This window comes from Ictidomys tridecemlineatus, chromosome 16, assembly GCF_052094955.1.
Source record: "Ictidomys tridecemlineatus isolate mIctTri1 chromosome 16, mIctTri1.hap1, whole genome shotgun sequence".
NCBI classification, from domain to species: Eukaryota; Metazoa; Chordata; class Mammalia; order Rodentia; family Sciuridae; genus Ictidomys; species Ictidomys tridecemlineatus.
In genome coordinates, this window is record NC_135492.1 from 52,019,981 (window position 1) to 52,036,515 (window position 16,535).

Consider the following 16,535-nt stretch of genomic DNA (forward strand, 5'->3'; position numbering starts at 1 on the left):
TGGTGTGGCAATGCCTACTTTGTCAAGGGGGACCCTAGGGTCGGAGATGGGGTGCACGTTTGTGGCTGGACCTCTCCGTGGAGGTCTAGAACCCAGTAGACAGTTCTCGTTGGCATGAGTAAAAGTATCACAGTCATGCCATATGGCGTCCTGAAAAACTGAAGAGTGATTTTCCTAGCCTGGAAAATTCAAGAGCAAGCGAGCTGCCTACCTGGGGCTAAGAGGGCCCCAGCCTGGCACAGGAAGCCAGGCATTCTCATTTCCCCTTGGCATGGGTCTGCATTGTTCTGCCTGGAACTGGCGCAAAGCTGCAGAGAGAAAGAGTGCGGTGAGGAGATCAGGGAGCAGAGGGTGGGTACAGATGTGAGCTGGAGGGAAGGCATTCCAAAGGAAAGACCTAAGGCTGCACAGCTGTTAAGGAACAACCCCTCGGCATGCCCGGGTCGTCCGGGTGTGAGATTAGGGGTGCTTTGCGCTCCCTTTGTTCTCCCCCAGCCCACCCCCGCCCCGCCCTCCACGTTCCCAGGGCGTTTGTTGGTTGTCTGTCTTTCTGCTAAGTTGCTCTGCCATGGGACAGAGCCGGTGCAGTACCTGGCAGGCAGTGGGCGCCTGGAGCCCACTTGCTGAACGCGGGAACAGTTTGGGGGCCTTGGTGTGTCCCGGCCCGCGCGCCCTGTGTCCTGGGCGCCTGGCACATACTAGGCGCTCCCTAACATCTGCAGAGCAAATGATCTGCAAGTGGCGGGCGCTGGCACGTGGGGCTTGGGAAACAGGGCAGCCACCAAGCGTCTCCGAGACCCCAGGAGCGCAGCTCCGGGCGCGTGTGGAGGGCGCTGCCAGCGTGGCACCCGAGGGCGCGCGGGGCGCCGGCACGTGCGCGACCGGGGCGCGGGCCGCGGGGTGGGCGCGGGGCGCGCGGGGCGTGTGGCGCGCCGTGCCCGCGTGCTGCCGGGCGGGCGTGAGTCACGGCGGGCTCGCCTTTATAACCGCCAGAGGCTCGCGGGAGCCGCCGCTGCTCCTCTCCGCGCCGCAACCGCCCCAACCGCCGCGCGGCCCGGGGCGCCATGGGGAGCCCGCGCTGCGTCCCGCTGCTGCTGCTGCTGCTGCTGCCGCCGCTGCTACTCACGCCCCCCGCCGGGGACGCCGCCGTCATCACAGGGGTAAGCCGCCCGCCAGCACCTGTCGCCTGGGCATGCCGGGGCTCGCCCAGGGAGGCACAGGACAGGAGCTCAGGGCGCGCGGGCAGCGTGGCCCGAGCGGGACACCTGCCCGGGACACCTGCTCGGGAAGGCCTTTGGCGCACGGGGGAAAGTGCCCTGCCCAGCCATGGGGGTCACCCGCCACCCCCGCCACCAACTGCTCCCACCGACCTCACCCCGCTCCCCCTCAAGCCTGCTCTGTGCTCCTCTGTCTGTCTGTCTGGCAGAAAGAAGTTTCTTTCTCAGCCTTCTCAGGTACTTTTCTCCGAGTTGCAGCTCGAACCTTGCATTTTAAAGACGGCCCCTCCCTGAGTTGCAAAGGAGCAAGAGGGAAAGAGGGATACCCCAGGTCCCCGGGTCCTAGTCCAGCATGGAAGGACTTTGCTCCCCGGGTGTCCTCCACAAGAGCCCTTGGAAATCACTCGGGTCAGGGCTGTGTCTGTGCAATCGCAGGCTCTTCTCCTGGATTCTTGAGGTTCTCCCTGTAAAGTGTCCCGTTGATGATGGAGTCTGGGCCACTAGACGTGTCAACTTCCAGAGGGCGTCCTGAGTGGCTTTGGAAACAGCCACTAGTTCAGTCCTTTCCTACTCGCAGCCGTTGTTTCTAGGCGAATCTGAAGAATGAGTTTACAGCACACAGTTTTTAAAAGCCTCTTGTAGTTCACCATCATCACTGCAAAACCGCTGCTGTTTGCTGGTTGTGCCCCCGTTCCACTCTTTTCCTAAGTGTTAAAGTATTTTGCTTCATTGCGTTAAATTCATTTATTTCATTAAGTTACTTCAAACATCAAAGTGCATTTTGTGTGTTTAAATAACACATGTATTTGAAATGATGATAAATGGGAAATGCAGTAAGGCTTAACTCTCTGTTCTAATAGGTCACAGTGCTGACAGCATTTGGTCAGACCCAAAAGATATTTAATTATAAACTTGTGGTTTTATTAGAGTATTTTTTAAACAAATTATCTGTATAGATTGTCAGTGGCCAGTCTGTGTGGCTGAACAAAAGGACTTAGGGGGTTTTTTGACACATGAGAATTGAAACATTGTGGAGACTTTCTCCTCCCTCTTCCCTGCTGGCTCATTTTAAATGTCTACTAATCCTGTGTCCAAGGTTCCTTTTCCATATAAGTATCTTTTTGTTCTATTCACAGGACAGCACTATTTGAATGGATCTGCATGGGTTACTGATGAAGGGCATTAGGAAACAGATAATTAAAAATAGATAAACTTATCTACTTCTTCCTAAATTTTGTCCAAGAGCTGAACCTTTCATTACAAAAGAACATTTTCTCACCTTGGTTATCTGTTACAGAGATTTAGACTTGGCTTGATACATAGTCCTATGCTGGCTGTTGTTATTGTTTTAATTCAGTGCTACAAAAAGAGTTATAAAAAAAAAAAAAACTTTCTCTAAAGCCACATGGCAATAAAGTGTCATTTTTGTCTCCCTGACAGGAACCACCTAGATTCAACTGAAAAGCTTAGTGACTTCTCTAGATATATTACATATATAGAGAATGTTAAACACCAGAGTGATTGATTGAGGTTTAAAAGATTCTGGCTAGATTTTTTATTATGCTCTAAAAAGAGTGGGAGGGGCTTCAGAATTCAGGCGATACCCATCTGTTGAAATAAAATACTGGCTGAGACTTCCACCCAAAGTATTTATTTTAGCAATATATGTAGGTATTTTGAAATTGATTCATATGTCCATAAAGATTTCTTAAAACATATTGGAAAAGTTTGTCGACTGGACATCTCACTTACGGAATGTGAAAGTCATGTACACGGGATTTCTGACACACGTACAAATGTTTGGATATTGTCCCATGAAATCCAAACCATCCAGAGTGAAAACTGTAGTTTTCAATGTACATACTCAATTTAAATAGAGAGAAAATTCTAAAGGAGGAAGTAAATAAACTTTAAAGCAAGATATTTCACTTTTAGTGAAAAATAATGCTAAGAACATGTCCATATATTTATGTTTTGAGAAGTCATGGTTGGCCCAAAACTGAGATCTTAGAAGGACTGTTTAGTTGTTTACAATAAATGCACATTTAACTTTGTGCCTAAATTATAGCCTTTGTAGGTTCTTACATGTATAGCATGAGATGCTTTTACCTTATCACAAGCAAAACCCATTATTGCACACCATTTAGACAAAGCATCCCACTTTTTATTGGTTTTAGGAAAAAAAAATCACTCTTCAGATCCATTGTATTAAAGACTTCATTGTCTCTGTTCAGCAGAGGATGGAAATTCCTCCATAGCTGAGTCCTTGTATTTATCTTGGGTTTTTATATTGGGAGCATGTGCTTGGAGTTACTACCATGGACACTGCATTTGTTACTTGCACCTCTTAATCCTTTGAATCTGTAGGATGCGCTGACTGTGGGATACAGAGTCACACCCTAAGCCACTCATTTCCACTTGACAAGCTGCTCATCTGAAATAGGAGGCTCACAAGGCAAGAGGCTTGACTGTCCGTTCTCGACCTATGAGATCTCTTCATTTAAGGAGGAGATGGTGGCGGTCACGACAGTGGTGTGAGAAACACCAAGCCTCCTGAACCAAAATGCAAACATTTGAAAGGGAAAAACAAACACGTCTAAAATTTACATCAGTGCCTTTATGGGTCTGGAGTGCTTCATGCCAGATTTAGAAACCGTTTAAATCTCTTTTCAAAACTAGGCCCAATGTATTCTGTAGTTAATAGTCATAAAATCTTGCAATTCGATTTATGTAGTTCCTTATGGCCACATACCGTCTAAGACTAATATAGACTCACTCTTCAAGCTTAAAGCCAATTCAGCCATCAAGCTCTGGAAGAAGAGAGCTGATTTTATTTTTTAAAAAGTCTTCTGTTTAAAGGGTTCATAATGTGTAGGCCATTATTTAGTCTACTCTTGAAAATCTATGCTGATCAGATTTTATTGTGGATATGTGCGAGCAGATGAAGCTTTTTAAATATGTGTGTGTGTGTGTGTGTGTGTTTATTTAAAATCATAGCATTTGGATATTTAAGGAGCATTTCCCTTCTAATTTTAGATTCCCCCACCCTGAGTCTCTCCTGCTGTCTGTATTTATCTGTTTGTTCCTTGCATTTCAGGCCTGCGACAAGGACCCCCAGTGTGGCGGAGGCATGTGCTGCGCTGTGAGCATCTGGGTTAAGAGCATCCGGATCTGCACACCGATGGGCAAAGTGGGAGACAGCTGCCACCCGCTGACTCGGAAGGTCAGTTGGCCTCATAAGGGTTCTCTTATGTTGCCCAGCCACCCCGAGAAAGACCTGTATGACAGGAACTGGGGACAGTTTGCTTGAAATTGGAAGTCAGGAGAGATGACAATGGGAAGACAACTCTCTTTTCTCTCCCCTTTCGTTTCAAAGAACCAGGCTTCTCCTAGCCACATCCTAGAATTAGAGGCACTTCATCAGAATAACTTCTCCCATGCGAATTCACTTAGAAATTATTTAGGACAAACTATATAGGATACTCTACTATGCATCTTTACAGAAACCACAGTATAAAAGTTCTTGAAAAGACTTGTAATATCCAATCTGCTGATAAGGCACAAGAGAATAACCTTTGTGGTGGAGGGGGGTTGTGATTATTTCAGAAATCATGGATAATACCATTATCCTTATATCTTAAAAGTTCTAAATTTTACCTCTGTATCTATGGGATGCATTGTCCATGATTTTAGAGATTATTGTTATGTACATTTCCAACTTCCTTGCTCATGTAGCAGTTCAATCACAGTAATCTAAATGATGCTTTGGGAAAGTTATTGACAATGTGTAGGGTAGCCATGGGTTGGAGTGTCTGCACAAGGCTTTAGGGGTGGGGTCCCTAGGCTGCAGGCTTGCCCCTCTGCAGGGGCCAGCAGGTTTGCATCACATCAGGAAGCAGAAGGGAGCAGAGAAGCTCGTGGACCTGGAGGGGCCTTGCCTTCAGATTGATGGGTCAGCAATGCCCTCCAGGGATGCCGGGCTACAGCGACTTCCTCTGGTTCCCCTCCTGGTTCCACCGGTCAGTGAAATGCAGTCCAGGGGAATTGAGATGAGCCCCCAGCCAGGTAGCCTGACGGAGACAGAACTCTGGACACTCTCATTTGAAAACAGGTTGAGTGTCTTCAAATCAGATAGAATTGCACATTCTCTCTTACTTTTTACCAGGCGAGTTAGGGGTTCAAATTGCAATAGAATGAGACCTCTTTCCTCTAATCCATCTTGGAGTGAACACCGTGAAATAACCTGCAGCCTGTTGGCAGAAGGGTCAGCTCTGTGAGCTGTGAGACAGATTCCCATTGACGGGGCCTCTCTGAAGGCTGCATTAGCCACTGGCTTTCCGGTGGCTGCCTTGTGAAATGTTTCCTGTTACGTTGGGGCCATTCCTGCCTGTGGTTTCACCGTGCAAGACAGTACTGTCATTTTAAGGCATGACATGCATCTTTTATTCTTAGTGATTTTAATACAGAAAAGGTTGTAAACGATTAGCTGTCCATGTCAATGCCAGACTCCCCACGGCAGCTGAAGCTGGCCCTGTGCCCTGGGCATCGATCCTCATTTTTTTTATCACATGTACTGAATGTGAGTCGTCCTTGGTACGCTTAGGTTGTTGGCCATGAAAAGGTTGCTCTCGCCCTGTGCCTTGAAGGATCCTTGTTTCATGCAGTGTTGGAATAACTCCACTTGCCCTAGACCCTAAAATCTGTTGTCCTTTCTGAAAAGGACACCGTGTGTGATCTGTATGCTAGTACCACTGATGGTTGCCGCTTGTCGAGGGCTGTGACGTGCCAGGTACTCCACACTGAGTGCTGTGTGTGTGTGTTTCTTCACACTCACTGACTCCTGAGAAGCAGGTTGACTTTGGTCACAGTGGAGCCTCCACAGGGCTCAGGAGCTAGTTGAGACTGCAGTCTACACTCGGGGGCACACATTGACCTTGGCTTCCTCCCGACTCTCCATGGTCCTTGTGGACCTGACCACATGCCCCTTGACTTCACTATAATCCATGTGCTTGGGGGGATGAGTTGACCCTCCACAGTGGGCACTGGTGCCCGATGGTTTTGCTGACTTTCCAAATGGGAGTTGCTTATCCCTGGTTCATAGATAACTCCAAGTTCAGGCGTACTGTCACGTGGACCAGAGAGCAAACAGAATCCGCCTCTGGTCACCTACGTGGACCTCCAGCATTTGGTTTTCATCACAGTCTGATAGTGAAATCTTCAACTAAGGGACTGTGGTTTTCATGGTGAAGTGAAGTGACAGAATAACACAGATACTGAAAGACAAGGCTTGGGGTCAGACTTTAACTTTGCCCCCATTCAGTTGTCCACTTGAAATGTGTTTCTAGAACTCAATTTTAACTTTTTTTTTTCCTGTCTTGAAACTAACATTTTCAAAGTCACTTTGATGATGTAAGAGTAAGTCATAGACTTGTTACAGATGAAATTAGCCGATTTGGAAAAGAAAAAAAAAAATCTAGTTTCTTCCAGGATATCTCTCTGTTACATTCCCTTCAAAACAGGTGAAAAAGAAGGTTGTTCCTGTAGATACCCCTGGTGAACCTCGGATATGCGTTCAGTGGTATCCTAAAATTTAGTGCCCCTTAGTGGATGGGGACAATGGAGACACTGTTTGGTGGCTGTGAGCCGTCAAAATGTGCTGAACAAAACAAACATATTTGATGGATGCCACAGGGCTGTGGGTAGCACTGGATGGCCATCGAGGGCAGGGGATGTCATTTCAAATGCACCAGCTGACCTGCAGAGTTCACGGTCACTGCTCAGCTGCCATTTTATAATGGCATAGTTTTTAACTTTACACTTGATAATTTAAAAATAGAATAAAATAAATCCATCAAGAAACAACTTGCTTTCAAAACATACTTTTAAGCAAATAATAGCTTTTCAAACAGGTATTCATTTAAAATATATTTTTAACAGTAAATGACATCGAGTCATGTCTACAGGAAATATTTCCCCTTTTAAAAAAATATTTGAATTTCTATTAATCGCTATACTTTTTTATTTTGGATTATGATTTTCATAATAAAATCCAGTCATAAGATAATGAAAATACTTGAAGAACAAGGTTTATGGCAGATTTTCTATCCTATTTGGATTAATGTGATTAATATTTATATTATATTGCTTAATATTTCCAACTTAAAAATTTAAATAACTGTTTCCTCCAATCTTTTATTATTTTCTTTTTTGTGTGTGTGTGTGGGGGGATGGGTAACCAGGGATTGAACTCAGGGGCACTTGAGCACTGAGCCACATCCCCAGCCCTATTTTGTATTTTTTTGTAGAGACAGGGTCTCACTGAAGTGCTTAGCACCTTACTTTTGCTGAGGCTGGCTTTGAACTCACCATCCTCCTGCCTCAGCCTCTAGTCTTTTAATGTTTTTTTTGTTTGTTTGTTTGTTTGTTTTTTTGTGGTGGTGCTGGGGATGAAACCCAGGGCCTTGCCCCTACTATGTAAGCTTTTTTAAGGTCATTTTAAAATTGACCTATACATTTCACTTTTTGAGGAAATTTTTAAAAAACAAACCTGAGACTTTTTTATTTTTTGAAAACCATTTATTGTAGACTTAAAAAATTATGAGTGGTTTCACTTTTAAAGCCATTGCATGCCCAAACATCAAACACAATTTCAGAATATGAGCTAAAAGACTGAGTAAATAACTTTAAAAATCAGTGACAGGTAGAAGAAAACACAACATGCCAATGTCCTCATTGTCCCTGTCAGGCATGTCTTGAACCACTGTCCACCCTGAACCATGGTTACAGGTTCAAATCAGCAGATACTCGCCGGACAAACCTGCCCTCGTCTGACCCGGGTTTTCTCGACCTTGGCCCTATGCATCCTTGGCTCCATTTCTTCTGATGGGAGCATCTTGCTGAACCACAGTCCAGTGTCACACACAGGATTTCAGTGTCGGTTCAGGCCCACTGTTACCCGAACCCCACACCTGGCCTTCACAGAGGTGCTCTTCTCTCTTTAAGAGCACCACAAACAAGGGAAATCATGTCTGACATTCTGCAGTGGTAACTTCTAGAATCTGCAGGCTCTGAGACCCTGGATTGAGCAATCCATTGATTCTAGAGTAAACTATCAAGTTTGGGCTGAATGGTTCAAATATGCAAACACTTTCTAGAGCTTGTGTGAGAAGACACCTGTTAGCTCTGTCATGTGGCACGTGGATCTAGCAGCAAACGGGCCAGTCCAGCCATGGGCACGCACCTGCTGGGTGGGGATATCAGAAGTCTTGCTCTGTCCCGAGGAGCCCAAGATGCAAGGGGAGGAGGGAAATTCTCTGGGCTGGTGCCTGGTACAAGGCTGGGGTGAGGAGGGGGAGCCAGGCTGGGTCTTGGAACCCAGGCACCAGGGTTGGAATGAGAAGAGGACCTGCAGCTTGGTCTGATCTAATCACTGTGTTAAGGTCCCCAGCAGCAGATCCACATTTGCAGGCTGAGTGTCCTTAATAAGAAAAAGAATGCAAAGGTATTTTTTGAAAGTTTTGCAAAAAAACATGTGGCTGTGAAATGAGGGGCCTCAGCCTCGGTTTTGTAGTGCCTCTGCTCCTTGAGTTTGGCAGCTTCAGTCATGCTGGGCCTACTGACACCAGAACCCTAAGATGGTCACCTGTTGGCCCTCAGGAAAGAGTTCGCAGTCTCCACAGGAGGCCTGGGGCAGAGCTGGTGAGCCTGTAACAAATATTTTCTTGAGTGTCACTTGTCTACCAGGCCAGGGGCTAAGAGCTCATAAAGACAGTAAGATGCACACAGCCCTCCCCCGCCCCACTGGCACCCGCAGTCAGAGCGTGGTGACAGAGAGCCAGGGCCTGGGGAAGCCAACGCCCGAACTTGGGAAGGAACCGGACCCAGCGATGAGGTGCTCTTCCCCTTGGCATCTAGGTGACCGCAGTTGGGGGCATCCAGAAGCAGCCCTTTGCTCAAAACAGTGAAAACCTGGCCCTGGGTTGGGGACAGTTGTCCTTGTAGCCTCCTGAGGCCTGAGCCGGGCCCTGGATGGTGCTGCTTTTCCTCTTGCTGCTTCCCTTGTGATCAATGTGACAAGGCCCGAGGACCCACTCAGGGAGCTCAGAGGTGCTGAGGTCCAGCCATGGTCTCCCCTGGCATCCGTCCTACGTGGAGGACAAGTCATTTTCCATTCAGCCCTTGCTGTGTCCCCGGCACCTGTCATCAGCCCTGACGTGGGGCCTTCCTGGGTGAAGGAAGGAGGAAGGGCGTGTTCTTCCCCAGCTGTCTGGCTGCTGGAGGTGTTGCACTCTCTGTGGGTGCCTTTTCCCTGGATGGGCTGTTGGTGCTCCTCAACCCCAGCACCCTTGACCCTTGGGACTAGACCTAGCTTTGTTGTGAGGGGCTGTCATGGCCATTCAGGATGCAGGCAGCATTGCTGTCCCTCTCTATAGGTGTAGGCATCCCCCCCCCCCACCAGCTGGTGGCAAGCAGGTGTCTGGAGAGAGCCTGGCATCTCTCCGTCAGAACCACCCCTGCTAAGAGGGTCCTGGCTTGGGCAGGAGTTTAGGTGGCTTGTTGAAAGGAAGCTCCAGGGTAGAATGGCCTCTGCCAGCACAGCTGTGCCCACCTCCTCCCAAGCTTGGTGACAGCAGATGTCCTTGCAGTGCACCCTTTGAGTCACACAGTGATGGAACCGTTTTGAGCACCAACCCTGGGCTGAGCAACGGGTAGTGTGCCTGCAGGTAGATGGTGTGGCCAGAGCCCCAGGAGAGGTGACGTGTCCCCAGGCCAGAGGGCGCCGCGGCTCATGCCAGGCCCAGGTTGACCACGTACCTGCCCTCCCGTTGCCTCCTGTCCTTCCCTTTGTGTGTATTGATCTCAGTCGTCTCCCTGACCCTTCCAGAACCATTTTGGAAATGGGAGGCAGGAAAGAAGAGAGAGGAAGAGAAGAAGAAGGAAAAAGGAGGTAAGAAGGAGGTGAGCCTGGTGCCAGGAGAGACCCGCCCAGAGCTCAGCCTTGGGCTGCACCTGCAGGGTTGGTCCACCCATGAGTCTGACCCTGGAGTGGGGCTGGAGTGGCCTGCCCTGACAAGGACAGCCCTGGACAGAAAGGCAGAAACCTCTCTGTGAGGCAGAAACCTGCTCAGTGGATTCCTACTTGATGAGGCCTCCTGACGGGAGGAAGCCCTGGGTCCGAAGCAGGCGGGCCACAGGTCTCCACCTAATTGAGCTACAGGAGGATCCTCACCTCCTTCGTTTCACCCTGAATGAGCCGCTTGCCATCCCGTCTCCCTGAGCCCCTCACACCTCCAGGCCTGGGGTTAGGTTTTCTCCATAGCACTTGCAAGACGGGCAGGAGGTGAAGAAGGCCCTATTCCAAGGGAGAGCTGGCTGGGGCCCTCCTTGCTCTAGGGATGACCTGTACTGAGCAGACCCACTGCCACGGGCACAGCGCACCAACACTTAACAACTTCTGGCTGAGCCTCCTCCCCAGCTCCACTGGTGACTTGAGCTAGGGCCCTAGGGTGACCCTGGGGACAAAGTAGACCTTGTTCTGCTGGGCCGGCTGAAGCCAGGGCCAGTTGGTTCCATTTCTGCAAAGCGAACCTGATTCTTCCCATCATCTTGCTCCTTTCCTCTTTCACCTCGGTGTTTTGAGTCCTAGCGTCCACGGCAGAGGTGTGAGTTGACGTGTGACTTGCTGGCCATGCTCACTGAATAGGCGTGGCCAGGACCCGAGTACTGGGCTCCTCTTTAGGGGCTTCAGGAGTGGGACACTAAAAAGAAACAAAGGGAAAGGCGAAAGCTTGATGTCTGGGGTCCAGCTGGAGGCCAAGCCCCAGGTCCAGCTGTGTGACTTCGACAGCTTGCTGAGCTCGCTCTGGGCCTCGGTGTCTCACCTGTCACATAGGTGTGATTAAAGCCTTTTCCATCTTCACGAGTGTCTGCAAGGATGGAAAGCGCCACAGACAGGAGGCACTGAGTGTCCCGCGCACCCACGGCGAGAGCACCCAGGAAGCTCCATTGCTCTCAGAGAGGCGGCTTCCAGGGCTCATTGAATCTGAAGCTGGTCACCTGACTCTGTGCCCCTTTTTCTTTCAGGTTCCATTTTTTGGACGGAGAATGCACCACACCTGCCCTTGCCTGCCGGGCTTGGCCTGTGTGCGGACTTCATTTAACCGCTTTACTTGTTTAGCTCACAAGTGATGTCTGCAGAGAAGGAACTTTCCATGTGCACAGGGTCCAGAGGCCTGCAGAGCCCGACTTGGGATCCTGCCCGACGAGCAGCGCTGGATAGGAGCGCCCGGCTTCCAAGTAACATTTCATCTTTGATTTTTCAGTGACTTTTTTTTTCCCCGTTGAAAGGGAATTTTAATTTTGGATAGAAATGTGAAGAGCAGAGCATCACGGCACCGATTCTCATTTCCCTGTTGGGTTTTGGTTTGGTTTGGCTTTGTTAGTGCCAGTAACTCACCCACTTGTATAGAAATGGGAATAAGAATTGGTATTTTGTTACAGGAACATTTTCTTTTTTATCCACCCCGCTGCTCCATCCTTGCCTCTGTATGTGTGTGTGTGTGTGTGTGCGTGTACACACACACAGTGTACACACACATACACACACACACACACACACACACACACTTTGGTCTTTGTCTCTTAAAAGATGTGTAAGACCCTGTTTCTTCCCCATTTCCCTCTCTGCCTTATTGGCGTTTTTAAGAGGGAGTTCTGTGTCCTGTGTCCTGTTGGTGGACTCCCTGGTGAGAGCCTAGCTGTCCACTGGATCCTTCAGTGAGAACAAGAGGGGACCCCAGAACCAGGCACTCCACACTCTTCCTCGGCAGTGAGGGCTGGGAGGGCCTCTGGAAGCTGCCTGGACTCGGCCATCCTGATGGGCCTCAGTTCTGCTATGAACTGGGGAGGCCAGAATCAGTGGGAAACCATGTGGATCGAGTCCAGATTCCTAGATTTGGGGTTTTTTCTTGAGTTAAAGAAGTCATTTCCAATACAATAGCACATGTATTCTTCCTTTTTTTATGAAGTTTACATTTTAAAAAGTCCCCTCATTAGAGATGTTCTAAAAAATGTCACTGGGGGAAGAAGTACTCATTGTAATCCAGTGTAACGCTCTCTAGCTACCAGTTTTAAATCAGTATTGTTAAATCTAAACTTTGTTGCCATCAGAAGTTCTTTTGCAATGGATTGCCTGATATCCTGTCCTGTGTAACGTGTGTCAATATTGCTGTGTGAAAATTCTGTATCAGAATAATGGCAGTACTGTACGGCACTTGATTTAACTTTAAGACTCTATTTTCACTCTTCTCCTGGTTGTCATTTTTCTTACAAGCACATTCCTGTACAGGCCACATGCTAAAATGGGCAAAGACACCTCCAAGGTTGGCAAAAAATTATCCTCCTGTGATGTGCGTTTTTATTTTACATCCAGGAGCATGGTGTTTGCATGGATTGTAAGGTAGTACCAACAAATAAACTATGTGCGCGTCAGTGAAGCTCTGGAGTATGAAGGGACATTGCAACGTCCCAGAGCAGCAGGCCTGGCATGGACCAAGGGTCAGCCCTGTGATGGAGCTCTCGTGACGGAGCCTCTGTGGTGGGTGGGCAGGCAGGGCACTGGGTTCTGCTGCACAGTGGTGCCAAGGCCACGTGGCCTCGAGAACCCCACCAAGTGTTGCAAATTGACTTAACGTCACAAATAAACAACATATCAGATGTGTTCCACTGACTGGCCTTTCCCCGTGCCAACCCACCAACCATTAAAAGAATAAATAAATAAAAATGTGCATTTTGTAGTTACATACCTGGCCAGGGCTCACAGCAGTACATGGTGTGTGTTTTTGCCCCTGGCGCCTCGTGCCCCATCGATGTGTATGGTTTTGCTGTGCTAATTACCACGCTTGGTCAGAGAATGGTTGTTTTTGATTTAGTTAAGTCTGTGTTTAAGAAACATCCCTTAGCAAGTTGGTTGGGGGAAAAAAATGGGCAAGTGGAATTATGGGTAAAGAAACAGGCAGTTTTGCAATCTGGGTCAACTGGTTTTCATAGCGTGTTGAAGACACCCTGCTCTGTAAGGAGTGAAAACTTGACTGGGTCAAGGGTCCATCTTCACCAAAGTTAAGAAAAACATCCGCAACTCTGATAATAATTTTGCTTTCACATACCCCGACCCAGTTTTGTAAAAAATTGGTTACCAGTAGGGGTGGACAGTGTGGCTCGTGTAGCAGGTTAAGAAAGAACTGTCCAGCAGACTCAGTAATACCCAGAGGAGCACAGAGTGTGGTCCATAAAGTGTGCGCTGGACACCAGAGACTAAAATCGAGACAGTGGGAAGTCGGGGTACGTGACAGCGGGGCCAGGTTCTGTGGAATGAATACCTGGTGTCTTTAAACCCCTGGGGGTTTCACATGCTGTCCATCCTGCCCAGAGGTGTGAAGCTGCACCATGGCCCGCCCCCCACGGGGCAGACAGGAGGGCCGCCAGGCAGGTTCCTCCACAACAAGGTCTCACAGGTGATGCAGGTATGCATTCCCCCCCAGGCCAGAGTGTCTATCCACACTTGTGTCTAGGGTGTCCAGCAGCATCCTGGCCACTGCCCCAGACACCAGCAACACCTCCTGGCTGGGATGACTGACAGCGTCTCCAGATGTTGTGAGGGAGATTGCAGGTGAGGACAGATGTCCCTCTCCACGAGAACCACTAATTTCATCTAAAGTTGGTTTGTGTCTGCTCAATATTACTTAGTGATACATTTTTACCTCACTTTCAAAAGGTGAAATAATACATAAAATGTTACACCTTTGCAAAATCATTAAAAACAGGGATGGGGATGTGGCTCAAGCGGTAACGCGCTTGCCTGGCATGCACGGGACACTGGGTTCGATCCTCAGCACCACATAAAAATAAAGATGTTGTGTCCACCTAAAACTAAAAAATAAATATTAAAAAATCCCCCCCTCTCTTACAAAAAAAAAAAATCATTAAAAACAAAACATTTTGTGGCCAAAGTCGTGGCCAAAGTCGTGAAAGGCGAATGTTTGACACTGCTTGCAAAGCCAGTGAAGGAAAATGGATCAACTCTATCTATAGCTTACTTTGTTTCCAGGAAGAAATTTTTCATAAGTTTCTCTTTAAAGTTCAAGGCAAAGGCACAGATAAAATAAACTCGATCACATGTGAATGATTTCACATCTTTAGATTGTACTTCCAAGCAAATTTCCATGTTGTTTATGTCCAAATTTTCTTCATCTTGATTCAAATGTGGGTAATTCATGGGGGAAAAAAGTTTTTGTTACAGAGACTCAAAAGCTTTATAAGCAAAATTAGGGGAAATTGTGTTTTATTAAGTTAGATTTGAGTAACTGTTGAGAAGTTTCCCAAATTGAGTTTCCTTATAGATGTGATTAAGCCTGGCATGTGTGCATTTGGCTCATTCTTAAAACAAGCAAATCAACAAAACTTTTATTATGGAAAATTGTAAACAGGCAAGTTTTAAAAAGGAAGTCTCATCTGTCTGTCATACAGATGTTATTTCTATCATTTCAATGACAAACTTGTTCCCTTTCTAACTGCTCAACACCCACCTCCATCCCTTCTGTGTTATTTTTAAGCAAATCAACTCAATACCTTCTTGACAGGGCCCACTAGTTGCTATCTGTATCAGTGTATTTTCCATTGCTATAACAAGATACCTGAAGCTGGGAACTTTATTATAAAGAAATAAAAAAAAGCCTTACTTAGTTCATACTTTTGGAGACCAAAAATCCAAGCAGTGTGGCACCAGCTCTGAAGAGGGGATCTTTCCCTGTATCCTGTCATGACAGATGACATCATGGTGAAGAGGGAGGTCATGTTGCCAGAGAGATGGGGGAGGAAGGAGCCAGTCTTGCTTGCCTTTTCGTAACAGCCCTCTCCATAGAACTAACCGTAGACCTATGGGAATCATGTCCATTTGTCCCAAGAGCATCACCCTCAATGACCCAGTTCTTCCTACTACTGCCCACCACCCCCCAGTACTGCCAGCCATGACCCGTGGGGACAGACGACATCTAAGCCGTAGCACCCTCCCAGGTGGGCAGGACAGCCACGTTGCTGTGCTATCACTGATGTCAGCCCATCTTCTGGTAATGGTGACTCTCTGCAGACATGACCCAGGACCTTCGCTGAGCTGCCTGTATTCCTGAACATGTTTTCCTTTTTGTAGTACCGGGGATGGAGCCCAGGGGCTGAAGCTTGCCAGGCAAGCACTCTACCACTGAGCCGCAGCCCAGACCCAAGACATCGGCTCTCATATGTATTTTTGAAAATCCCAAATTGGAGTTTCAAATGTAGGAGCAAAATATTTCAGGACCTGAATGTGCATACGAATGAATAGTTGTATAAAATCCTGGAAGATGGCACCCTGCTTCCGAAGAGGCGGACAGCAGAAGGTCGCCCACTGTGGTGCTCTAGTTTGGTTATTATTAATATTAATCCTCTCTGTTCATGTTCCTGCCTTTGGTTGGAGGGGAGGAGGTCCTGACTGGGAAAGGGGTCTGGGAAGCTCTCTCCAGAACGCCGTCTTTCACAATTTGTTGTTGGGCCGACCACTGGTCCCCCACGCCCACATGGCCCCATGTCTTCCCCCCTCTCCTGCTCACTAGATTGAGCTGGGCCTGTGGCTGCCCGGGTGGGGCCATGGGGCTCCAATTCTTGGGGATGCCCTGAGCAGCCATGGTCTCCCTTTACCTACTTAGAAGACGCACCCCTCTTCCCCCCCAAAGCAGAGACGCAACCCTGCGCCCGTGTTTGGGCCCAGAGAGTGACAGCGCAGGGGAAGGTGGCAGAACTGAGTCCCAGGTGATCCCCGGATGACCCACAGCCTCGCCCCTACCCAGGAGGAACAGAGAAGCGGCTCTTGGGTAAAGCACTCCCACCCCGACCCTAGTCAACAAGGGAAGGATTCTTTCTGAATGTTGGCTAGTTTGTGACACCTTTTAATTGATTGTGTCGTCTTTGGATAATTTGGCTTTCCTGTTCTTTTTTTTTTAGTGTCAGCCCCACAGAAGGGAGGAGCAACTCCACAGGCACCCAGAATCGGCTTAGATGTTGGAACTGACCATAGCATAAAGTCTGGGGCAAGGAGTCAAGATTCCCTGCTTCCTGGGGGCTTTCTGGTGAGAGACGGGCAGACACAGGTTGGTCCAGCTGAGGTGGGCTTTAGCTGTTATGGCCCCTAGGAGGCAAAACGGGAGTCTCTGCTGCGGTCAGCTAGCTCAGGTGTGAGGCCAGATGGGGGCAGGGCGGGGGGTGTCGAGACCTGTGAGTGTCCCAATGCAG

At 48.3% G+C, this 16,535-nt stretch overlaps 1 protein-coding gene across 2 annotated transcripts; it reads left to right on the forward strand.

Annotated features, from left to right (window-relative positions):
* Positions 1-978: 978 nt before the first annotated feature.
* Positions 979-13,001, forward strand: Prok2 (prokineticin 2). 2 transcript variants are annotated; one of them, XM_005333892.3, is made up of 4 exons: positions 979-1,160; positions 4,315-4,440; positions 10,102-10,164; positions 11,301-13,001. In XM_005333892.3, exons 1-4 carry the CDS (start codon positions 1,065-1,067, stop codon positions 11,403-11,405), a joined length of 390 nt encoding a protein of 129 aa, XP_005333949.3. In that variant the 5' UTR covers positions 979-1,064; the 3' UTR covers positions 11,406-13,001. The 2 variants fall into 2 exon arrangements, with proteins under 2 accessions (XP_005333949.3, XP_077889716.1); XM_078033590.1 differs by lacking the exon at positions 10,102-10,164.
* The last annotated feature ends 3,534 nt before the right edge of the window (positions 13,002-16,535 follow it).

Bases quoted from the DNA above. Each gene is read 5' to 3' on its own strand.
- Prok2 (XM_005333892.3), top strand. From the start codon at position 1,065: ATGGGGAGCCCGCGCTGCGTCCCGCTGCTGCTGCTGCTGCTGCTGCCG. The intron at 1,161-4,314 runs GTAAGCCGCCCG...CTTGCATTTCAG, and splicing joins ACGCCGCCGTCATCACAGGG to GCCTGCGACAAGGACCCCCA. The intron at 10,165-11,300 runs GTAAGAAGGAGG...TTTTTCTTTCAG, and splicing joins GAAGAAGAAGGAAAAAGGAG to GTTCCATTTTTTGGACGGAG.